The sequence below is a fragment of the Plectropomus leopardus genome, chromosome 15 (assembly GCF_008729295.1).
Source record: "Plectropomus leopardus isolate mb chromosome 15, YSFRI_Pleo_2.0, whole genome shotgun sequence".
Lineage (NCBI taxonomy): Eukaryota > Metazoa > Chordata > Actinopteri > Perciformes > Serranidae > Plectropomus > Plectropomus leopardus.
Genome location: NC_056477.1, coordinates 20,290,280 through 20,302,291, shown reverse-complemented (window position 1 = coordinate 20,302,291; position 12,012 = coordinate 20,290,280). Strand labels below are relative to the sequence as shown.

Below are 12,012 nucleotides of genomic sequence, written 5' to 3'. Positions count from 1 at the left end.
GTAAACACAGCCGTGTGTGTGTGTGTGTGTGTGTGTGTGTGTGTGTGTGTGTGTGTGTTTGACATTATCAAAAAATGCCTCAGAGGGACAGTTCACCTCTGAACTAAAAATGCTAGTCAGCATGGTAACATGCTGATGTTCAGAAATAATGTGGACCATGTTTTACCATTTTAGCTTAGTGTACTAGCATGCTACAATTAGCACTTTGTATAAAGTGCAGTTGAGGCTACTGTGAATTATTTTGTCATAAACCAAAGTATTATACATATCACAATTTTTATGTCCTGAAGCATAAGGTAAAAATCAAAGGGATCCCTGAAATCCTAAAATCAAAAATAAATATTTTTCCTCTTACCTGTAGTGCTATGTATTGCTGTAGATAGTTTTGGTGTGAGTTGCAGAGTTTTGGAGATAACAGCTGTAGAGATTTATAAATTCTCTTGAACATAATGGAACCATATGGCTCTCAGCTTGTGTTGCTCAAAATGCCAAACAAATACATTAAAAAAAACTCAACAGCAAGCGTTCATCTACTCATGGACCAGAAGCTCATGCTCATGACAGTGCAAGATGTAAATATTAATGACATCCTCCACAGCTGAGCTGTAACATTAGCTAGCTCAGTGGTGTTAAGTGATCAAGCAGCAGAGGTACTCTTCCTCCTGAGTGGTGATACGGTTGGTAAGTGTAGTTCGTCATAATTACAATAGTTCCTAGATGAAACTGCTCAAAACAAGGTCTTTGGGTTATCATGAGTAACTGGGTCATGATTTCTGGTTATTGCTTTTGAGTTTTTCAGATGTACTTCTGTTTGGCACTTTGAGCACCACAAGGCAAGTGCATCTAGTTCCATTATGGTGGAGAGACACATCTCTACAGCCGACATCTCCAACCTTCTGCTATTTGCATCAAAACAATCTAGATTAAAAAATAGCACCACAGATAAGAGGAAAAATATGTATTTTTGATTTTGGGTAGATCTGTTCCTTTAAGAAACAGAGATTAGAGGAGCACACATGAGACTTCACACTGATTAAACTATGTTAATGGCAAAGAACTGCTGTGTATCTACATGTGTCTGTGAGTGAAGGTCGTCAGGGGCTCCCTGTTAATGTTTCACACAAGTAGTATGTTAGCGTGCTGCCACATATCATGTGTTCAAGTACATCACAGAGAGAAAGGCACATGTGTAGCCTTAATTGCGTCACCAGTTATGACGAAAGAGTAATGGATTTGGTAAGCAAATATGCATGTTTATATTAATATTTCCATGGGTAGTAAATCTGTGACGTTCACTCTATTTACCAGTTTTAAGTATTTGTAGATTTCTGCAGTTTTATTCAATTCAGCATTCCAGTAACACCATGTCCAGCCCTTGTTTGGAGTGATATTACAGAGAGCAGCGTGACAATGAATATGAATGAGGAGGTAAACACAGAGCTGCACTTTGTTTTGACTCGAGCTTGGATCCGATGACTGTGCCTGTTCAAGTCTAATGGAAGTAATGCAGTCCTTTATATTCAAAGGATGACATCAGCTGTGACATCGTCCCTGCTCTCCAGGGCAAGAATGAGCCTTTTCTCACACTGCTAAACACACTGCAACAATAACACACACACAAATGCAGCCACAGTAGTCCTACACACACACACACATACACACACACACACACACACACACACACACACACACACACACACACACACACACACACACACACACACACACACACACACTCAAGCCCCCCATAACCACACAAACACACACATTTGTCATTTGTCAGTCATTCCTTGTGCATGTGCTGTAAACTAAACAACAAATCCTCCAACCCCCTCCTCTTTTGCATTGTTTTTCCAGACCACTCCCATCCCTGGAGTCTCCTCAACTAGAGTTTCATACTCCAACTGAGGAGATAGCTGCTCCGCAGAGACAGGAGGAGACCCCACCACCAGAGCGAGCAACAGAAAAGACAACAGAGATCCCTCCTCCGAATCTTGTGAAGAAGCCAGTGGATCTTCCTAAACCTTTGAAGAAGACAACAGAGCTCCTAGAACCAGCACAGAGCACAAAAGAAGAGCTCTTGGAAGAAACAAAGAAAGTAGAGCTTTTGGAAGAAATAAAGACAGTAGAGCTCTTGGAAGAAACAAAGAAAGTAGAGCTCTTGGAAGAAACAAAGAAAGTAGAGCTCTCGGAAGAAAAGAAGGAAGTAGAGGTCCTAGATGAAATAAATAAAGTTGATCTCTGGGAAGAAACAAAAAAAGAAGAGCTCTCAGAGAAAACAAAGAAAGAAGAGCACACAGAACCAACCAAGAAAAAAGAAGAGCCTCCAGTAGAGCTCCCAGAATCATCACAGAGCACAAAAGTAGAGCTTTTGGAGGATAGAAATATAGTAGAGCTCTCAAAAAAAATACAGCCCTTAGAACCAATCAAGAAAGAAGAAGAGACTTTAGAAGAGCTTCATGAACCAAAAAGAGAGGCAGTAACTTCAGAAGTTGTGAAGGAGCCAGTTGGGCTCCCAGAACCAACAATAAGCCCAGAAGAGCTCCAAGAACCAACAAAAAATGAATTAGAGCTCCCAGAACCAACAAAAAATGAATTAGAGCTCCCAGAACCAAAAGAGAATGAGGAACCAGAACCAACAGAGACAACAACAGAGCCTTCATATCCAGAGAAGAAGCTGACCAGTGAGCTGCCAGAAGAGCGAGTGGAAAAACCTGCCGAGATCCCACCTGAGGAGCCATTTAAAGAGCCAACAGTCCAGGATCGTGCAGAGGAGTTACCAGACAGCGGGTGAGTGTCTCTTTAAAATCATAGGATCAAATCATCATTAATTACAATAATAATAAAAAACACCACTTTTTTTTTTAAATAGAAATTTGTTTTCCCGACCATAAAAAACAAATGGTTTACAGTCTGTACAGTTTCCAGCGAAGGCCTACATTACTATAAAAGAAAGAAGCCAAAATAATTCACACTGACAGTATTATTGTGCTATTTATAGAAAATTGAAAAATAACAATGAGACTTTCAGTCAGATTAGTATCAAAAGGTCCAGTGTGCAAGATTGAGTAGCATCTAGTGGTGAGGTTGCAAAACTAAAAACTTCTCTGGGTGCTACAACGGCCAACGCAAAAACACAAATGATCCTATCTAGAGGCAATGTTTGATTTGATCACTGTGGGCTACTTTAGAAACAACATGGCTGGCTCCGTGGAAGAGGACCAGCTTCGTATGTAGATATAGATGGCTCATTCTAATTGAATTGAATTGAACTGAATACCTTTATTGTCACTGCATGTTCACATACAACAAGATTTACTGTCTCAGAAAAAAAAAATGTTTCTATTCACTCTGAAAACAGTTTTTTTAATGAGACAGTAAATCTCGTTGTATGTAGACATGCAATGACAATAAAGGCATCCAATTCAGTTCAGTTCAATTCTCTTAGTTAATAATCATGTGAAACTATGAAACTAAGAATAATTGTGTAATCTAAACATATTATATTTCATTTTGCCATACCTGTATGCGTTTTGTTTTGGGGGGTTACACTCATTCAAATTGGTTACACTCATAACACTATTGCACAGAGATGAAGAGAGTCTGTAACCATTATTAGACAAAGCATACAAACAGAGCAATTTGGAAATAGTAAAAAGGCTACCAGATGGAGGTGTGGGAGGGAGACAAAGTGAGAATGGAAACAAACGGAAATCATGTAAGAGGTGCTGGACTATTTACATGACATTATCATATTTGTATTATTAACATGTTAACGGTATTTCATTTGTAAATGTCACGGTTTCCGTTGATACTGGTACATTGTGACACCCCTACTGTGGAGTTATGTTTCCAAATAAGGCTGCTACCGAGGGATTGTTGAGTCAGAGTCTAGATTTAAAAAAAAAAAAAACATGCCCTTGTAATCTTTAATTGACAAAATCTGAGGATCATTTCCTTTTACCATAAAGAACAAAAGTTTACAGGCAGAATGGTAATTTTGTGGTTGACTGGTTTTCCAACAGGAAACCAGGCATCAGAATGATTTGTGTATGACCTTTAAGACCTCATAGTTTTCCTGAAACTTATCATAACATTTCCATTGCAGTGACGTGCCCGAAACATTTTATTGCAACTAATTTATTTGTAAGAAGAGGGAATCTCAGGGGGACCTAGGCTTTACAGCTCAGCAGCTCTGCCTGTCACACATGTAAAATGGATTTTCATGCGCTGTGAGAGTCCCCTCAGTGGCTTTGTTTGGCTTTCAGACACCTCGAGGGCGTCTGGTTGGTTGTTGCTGTCTGCTGTGGTTTAACGGTGTCTGATCGGGTGAATGAAACACAACCTCACAGATTTGGTGAAATGGCAGTGAACCGTTTATGTTGTTAAAGCTCCTGACAAAGTTAAATACACACTGTAAACCAGTGTGTCGTTCACTTTGACCTCCATGTGGGCATTCAATATTTACTGAAATTTTAACAGCTCTTGCTAGACTAACTTTCCATTTATATCATTTTTTTTACTGATGTCATTCTTTTGTTCACTGTGGACCTAAGGATGCACTGTTTGAAAGTAGTGTTGTACTTGTTTATTTACTTTGTAAGAAATATTTATCTTAATTCAATTAAAGGAGAGGTGTATAAGATTTAGTGGCATCTAGTGGTGAGGAAAGAAATCAGCTTAAACATCGTTCATGTGCCAAGAATGAACTCCACAGTAGTCTCTTCCTCTCCAAAATAAGCGCATAAGGTGATTAAAACTGGTAAGAACACAAAATAAAGAAGTTTCAGGTTAAAAATCAGTGTCTCCTGGGGCACCCAGTAGTTCACCTGATAGAGCGCGCCCCACATACAAGGCTGTGTCCTCGTCGCAGCGAGTTCGACTCCAACCTGCGGGCCTTTGCTGCATGTCTTGCCCTCTCTCTCTCTCTCTCTCTCTCTCTCTCCCTTTCCTGTTTAAGCTGTCTTTTCTCTAATACAGGAAAAAGCCAAAATCTTATCTTAAAAAAAAGCACATGCTGCTGTGTGCTCATATTTTTTTCTCTGATAACTTAAGATCCAGACATTCAGGAGATTTTTACAGTTTGACATTAAAAATTTGTGTTTTTTTAGATGATTTAATCTAGTTGCTAACTACTGTGTTACCTGCAAAACAAAGTGAGAACTTGAAAACACAAACGGCCCTATCGAGAGCCATTGTTTGGTTTGCCAGTTCTGGACTACTGTGGAAACATGGCGGTGCAACGGTCCTCGTCTATCTCTGTATCTCCCTATGTAGATATAAACGGCTCATTCTAAAGTGATAAAAAAACATGACTTATGTTCAGATGATCGTACACCAAAGAAAACATATTTGTTATATTATATTCCATTTCTGACAATATATTCCCCCTAAATCTTACACACTGGACCTTTAAATCTCCCCTTCTAATATCTTTTCACTTAGCTCAATTTTTCTCAGCTTTCTCAGTTATCTCCCTTAGTTGTCACTCTCTCCTGCCGTTTGCTGCACGCCCAGGAGCCACCCCACATGCCAGAGTAGCACTTGCTCCCTGTCACTCACAACACTTGTCCCATCACTGCTGTTGGAGACATAAGACATAAAGGTTTGTTCAAAAGTAGGAGGGAGGAGGAATGACAGCGCTATTTCCACTATAGGTCTCATCAATAGATAAGGTTACACTTGAGGACGTGTGTTAGAAACAGAAATGTGACTGCATGGTCGGTGATGTGTGTGTGTGTGTGTGTGTACATATGCTTTTCTCCCCGCCCCCCGGGGCTGTCCTAGCTGTCAGTCCTGCTCAGTCTGTGCGGCTTTGTGAACTGAAGCCTGTAGTGGGAGGAATTTGGGCAGGCACTCAGCCCCACTGAAGTCATTTGTACAGACCAGACAGAGTGGAACAAAAGCCAGAGTCAAGAGAAACACTTGAGCATGTGCTGCGGCGTGAGTGTGTATGACAGAGTCACAGACAGAGGAGAGGACTGGGACATACAAACTGCGCTGTTTTGGAGTTCAGCAGCAGAAATCATTTTCATCACTTACGTGTATTTAGCTGTGTGTGATGGATTCCTCCATGGCTGAAACTTGGGTGAGTTGACAAGAAGTAGGCGCCCTATTTTTTTTTCTGTGTGTCTACAGTAGGTGTTTAAATCCGTCCAGGTGGAAGCAGCAGATGGTCTGTAGGTAACCAGTGCTAATTACGTTCTGTCTGTCTCTGCTGACCTCACCAGATGGGAGGAGGGAAGGGACAAATAGACAGACGAAGGGACAGAAGGCGGAAAAGAAGTTGCAAAGTTACGAAATGAACAGTATACTTCAAAAAAATGTTACAGGTTGGAGCATGTTGGGCTCCCCTCCTTACTTGATGTGGAGGCTGCCTGATTGATGGTTAGCGAGACCTCTCAGTAGCAGTAAAAGTGATCATCAACTGCTGTCTGTGAGTTTTTCCAGAAATCCTTCTGGCATGGTAAAATGAGGGGTTAATAAGTTATGTTAGACCTAGCAGGGATTATAAAGGGCCTCTGACGGATTTGCTGTTTGACATATGGTGCAAAATGTTACACCAGTTTTAATCAAATTTAATAAAAATGATTTAGTTACTCAACACCATAAGGAATGACTGGGACTCTTTAGCTTGCTTTGTAGGATATTTCTCATCTATGTTTTCGGAGTGAAAGGGAAATAGCATGTGCTGTAACCCACATTGTACTGTAAATAGACTAGTTGCCATGGCAATTGTAGGTTCATGTGTCTTCGCTGGCACAAGTGGAGTAGATAATCTCATGTCTGTCATTCTTTCAACCACACTGGACTTCCTTTAAGTAATAATTTGATTTTTGTAGTGGCAGAAAAGAATAGGATTATTTATGAACCATATGTTTGTGTTCTTGAATGTGCAGTGAAGTGGTGTATGTGTGTGGTAGCTGTTGGCTGCAGGACAGAAATGGTCCTCCCATCATTACAGCGTTAAAAAAGTTCAGAACGAGTCAGCTGGCTTTATTTACAACTCTCTATTTATCATTAAACACCCTGCCTGGACATGCTGTCTTCTGCGTCCAGCTGTTTCCCGTAGATTACACTAAATGCGTGTGTGTCATGAAAGTGTTGGTTTTAGAATCAGATGTGCTATCTGGACTGATTACTATGTATCCCTGGACTGGCCTTGTAAAATTTGTTTTCTGAAAAAACTGCTTATATGAGGTGCCGTTGAGTAACGCCCTGCACACTGCTGCATTACCATCAGTAAAAACCTGTATTGGATGGCCTCCAGGTGTTAATGCAAACTGTAAAACTACACTGATGTAAGAAGTGTGCTGCTGAAAAAGAGCACATGTGCTGTCTCTAACGTATTGCATTCATTCTATTATAAATCCTCTGGGAGATCATAGACATTATATCTGGAAGTAGCTCCAGCTGTTAACCTGAATGGGTCAGCTGCTGCTATTATCTGCACATAAAAGCCACTGAACCAGTGAATACTCTTGTGTCCAGGGTAATCTTATTTTCTGACTATTTTCTCTTCTCTATATGCCTGATGTATTTTCTATCTGCTCGGTGGCTGTTTTGTCCATCTTTGTCTTATGACAGCTTGCTGAGATATGTTGTGACTCGGTTGTTTCTATTTCCAGGCTGCATGTGCCAAGTTGGCCGCAGATGCTGACATATGTATAGCTTTGGCCTGCTGCTGGTTAAAGTCACTGACTGACAATTTGTAATGAGCGGAATGGGGCCAAACAAAAAGCATATATAGATTTGCAGGAAGTTTCCTCTTCATGCAGCCATCCTGCAAAATTCTATACTTTAATAATGATAACAACCAGACCAGTCAGATGTAAACTTGCTACGCCCTTAAGAAAAGCACACGCCCTCATTAAACGTTATTAAGTTCTGACTTTACTGGAGAGAAAAACAGAGCTCGGTTTCAGTCCGAAACGAGCTGGAAGGGATGTTTGGAAAGTGCAGCTCAGCAGACAGTTGACTCGATGCTTGATGGAGTTATTGTGAAACTTTTTCTGCAAAAGAGGCTACTGGGGTATTTTTAGAGCTAAACAGCAGGCATGCCCCAAGTGGGAAACAGCTGCATGGGTGTCCATCGCGTCGCCTGTCAGATTAGAGAGCCTACCACTCCTGATAAGACGAGCCTGGATCTGGGCCAAATCCACTCCACCAGGTGGCCGATGATGACAGAGCCAGACGTCCTCAAGTCGGCCACTTCACTGCAGAGGGCAAGTGGAGCAAGCAAGAGAAACATGGACTATTGTGTAAGCGCACTAATGAGGAGAGTTTCATGTAATTTAAACAACAAAGCGTTCTTAGGATGGTTGGAGTGAGCTTTTTGTTTTTCAAGTCGCTGCTAGGTTTAGGTGATGACACAGAGCGGCGTGCTCCATCTTGCTCTCCTTTGAGGTAAGTCATGGTTCATTTATGTCGAGGAAAGCGTCTCCTCAGAGAGGTGTCTGAATCGCCATACTTGGCCTTCGTGTTTCGGTCTCTCTGTTGATTTTTCATGTTCCCTCCCCTGCAGGCCCTCCCTCGCTGAGCGGGCAGAGAGAGGTGACCGTGCCCCTGCATCTCCCCCACCTCCTTCTTCCGAATACCACATCCCGCCTGCCCTCCCTCCTCCCCTTCAAGACACCACAGAGTTCCCCACTCCTCCTCCCACACCCCCGGAGAGACACGCTCCTGAAGCTCTACCGACCCCACCTGCATCTCCCTGCCTCCCTCCTCCTCCTGCCCCTGCCTCCCCTCCTGCACCTCCTTCTCATTGCGAGGACCGCAGCCCTGCTCCTGCACCCCGCCACCCCCCTTTAAGGTAGGAACATGAACTCTGCCTGACTGTCACTGCTCCTAAGCTGGTTCATCAAGTCATTTCCCATTTTGCTGTGTTGAAAAAAACGTGATGTGAATGTGTGTCAGCTCTCGTTCGTGCCTCTGCTCTGCTTCATTTCTAAGACCTCACAGATTTGTGCATGCTGACACTAGTCCCTTTAGCCCGCTTGATGAAAAGTAGCCAAGTCCTTATCCTTTCAACCCCACTTCAGGTCAATTTACAGCATTAAATGGACATCTGGTGCACCAAATTACCTTGTAGTTGTTGACTCACAGAGCTCATGGATAGTAAGATAAGCTACAGGAAATGCAGACATCAATGTCAGTTACAGTTCTCATTCTGACCTCAAGGAGCAATTCAACATTTTAGGAATTATTCTGAATCCTGCAGAGATTAAGATGAGAAAACTGATACTATCTCACGTCTTCACTGTAAATATTCAGGTAGGGCATAGACTGTATAAAAGATGTTGATGTAGCCTTGTGATGTTACCCTGATTTATGAATTGCTGTTTTGAAACTACAAGTTTGGCATTTTGGCCATAGCCATCTTGGTTTTTGGGAGACAGAGGTGACCATATTTGGACAGAAGGGTGCAGCTGTATGGGAGCGAGATGTGGATCTGACTGAGATCCTGTGGACACCGCCGTGGTACTGAATTTCAGGCCAAGGGCCCCTCAGCTGAAAGAAAGGCGCAGCAGCGGCATCCCTATGACATACATTGTATATATTGGGGTTTTCTCTCATTTGGACATGCTTGCAGCTGCCAATCAGCAGCAGTTGTACCATGGCTAGGTCTGTTAGCCTCACCCTCTGTACTTTAGCTGGTTGTTTCTGAGGTGGATGGTAAGTCTGAGTCTTCTGCTCGAAAAGTTAAACACTTAATCGGGGCTCACAAGAATGTCTGTACACTTGACACACTGGTAATAATACAGCTAATTGACCAATATATGAAAAAAGGTGCCACACAGTGATTTAGCCTTAGCTAGCTCACATGATTGCACAAGGATTCATGGGTAACGATCAGCCTATCATTAATACTTGTAATATTAAGTATATACATTTTATTAAAAGTCTACTTTATCTTTGTCAATAGTCAAGACAAGTCAGTTTTTTTTATAAAGCCTTTTATCACAAATCACAATTTACCTCTTTATACCTCTTTACAGCATACGACATCCCTCTGTCCTTTGACCCTCGCTTCGACTGAGGAAAAACTTCCCCACAAAACCCTGATAACGGGATAAAATGGTAGAAACCCCAAGAAGAGTGTATATTTTCCGACACATTTTACTAGTTGAAAAAAAAAGAAAACGGAAGTTTGGCAGCCCTCCCTGCAGTAACTCTGAGGACCCCCGAAGTGGCCATGGACCCCCCCGTGTTGAAGACTCAGCCCCTAAAGCGTACCCTGCTTTATTGTCTTAATGGGACCACAATTTTAAAAAGTTATTATCATGCTGTATTGACGCAGACATGAAACTAGCAATTGAGACCATGTACTTATTAGGTAAATGCTAACTTATAAATAAAGTGAAATGTAAAGTAATTTTCTCATGGATTTGTATTCAGTCAGACTTGCCCCCTGCTGGCCATTAGAAAAATAAAATGCAGGTTTGAGGTATTGTAACATTGGCTTTACTTTGAGATGCGGAGATAACCCCTTGAGCTGGGGCAAGCAGGTGTTACGCTTACCTTAGTATAAAGAATAGAAATGGGGTGGGGGGTAGCTAGCCTGGCTCTATCTGGACAAACTCCCCCTACCTGCATCTCCATGTGCTGGACTATCTTAAATTATAGGGAATAAGCATACTGTCATTAAATTATAATTCATACAGTGGTCACCTTCTACAGATACATCACATACAGCGTCATTGCCATTTTCTAAGTAAAATCCAGAGTCTGCTATTACAGCAACTTGTGTTACCACCTCATAAAATTACAGATTAGCGTTGCTATGCACATCCACCACATGAATTCATAAGAAACAGGATTTGCTAATGTATGAACTTAGTGGTCATGGAAACTCAAATGTATACTGTATAATTGTGGCTTGTAAATGGTTGATATAGCAAAAATATCACTGCGATCTTTTAAACACTAAAACACAAGCTTCTTCACATCAAGCATAACACGCCCCATCAGACTTGTTCTGCCTGACTTCTTGCCATTTCAGCTGCTTGTGTAGCACCCTCGTCATGGCACGGCACACACTGATTTCCATTCACAACGCCGATGCTGATTACATTTAAATGCTGCTCATTATTTTGCTTTCAGCGCAGTTCCCCTGCTGATAATACTTGACATTCCTCTGCAATAATTTTTGGCTTTTTCAGTTTATTTCAGCAACTTACTTTTCTGAGAGGGAATGACTCAGCCTCTTTCATGGTGCACTGTCATTTACAACCAGCAGAGGGTGTTTTCCATTCACAGAGTCCAGTGTTCATGTTGTACTGCCAGCCTGTGTCTGCACTCTGCTGTCTGAGTGCTGCAGGTATATGAGCAGTAACACAAGGAGACACGACAGCTCTCCTGTATCTCATTATGCATTGGTGTAAATAGGAAAATACTTATTTTTTTCTGCGTAGAATTATACATATTTGCTTTTGACTTGATTGTATTTGGCTTTCTACATGCCTCCCTTGGTCAGAAAAGACCAGAATTTTGAGAGGGTGAGGCTAGCATAGTGTTGTTTTATTATTTATGATATCTGAGAGGACTGTTAGGTAGCAGTGGAGAGGAGTACCAACATAGTAACACATGGATGCTATATTCTGATTGGATGTGACAGATTGTCGTGTTTGCGTGCAGACACACAAAGTGTGACTATGGCAACATATATACAGGCAGAAACTATGCTCTTATCTATTTCGTTACAGTTTGAGTATGGAGGTCATATTCAAGGTCAAGGACAGTAAAACATGCAATCTTAATAAATGATAAAATGTCCCCATAAGGACAAAGCATCCCATGAAGCTGCTAGACATTTATTATCTTGCTAAAAGGCTCTTCAGCTTGGCAAAAGCTTGCCAGCACAAGGCCTTGAACCCTCCGCCTCCAAATTGAAAATGAGCCAACTTCACCATGTCGTCATCAAAATGTTAGTCATGCAAAAACAAACATGTTCTTTTTTTCCCTGAATGATTCATTGAGTGTTAAATGAGTAGTAATTGAAATCCTCTTGTG

At 41.6% G+C, this 12,012-nt stretch overlaps 1 protein-coding gene across 4 annotated transcripts in view; it reads left to right on the top strand.

Annotated features, from left to right (window-relative positions):
* The window catches only part of tacc2 (transforming, acidic coiled-coil containing protein 2), a 47,398-nt gene that overhangs the window by 3,906 nt on the left and 31,480 nt on the right, over positions 1 to 12,012 (top strand). For all 4 annotated transcript variants that reach the window (XM_042501838.1, XM_042501837.1, XM_042501836.1 and 1 more), the window contains exons 2-3: positions 1,858 to 2,790; positions 8,525 to 8,812. In XM_042501838.1, coding sequence (XP_042357772.1) covers positions 1,858 to 2,790; positions 8,525 to 8,812 — 1,221 coding nt within the window. The remainder of the gene's footprint in view (positions 1 to 1,857; positions 2,791 to 8,524; positions 8,813 to 12,012) is intronic.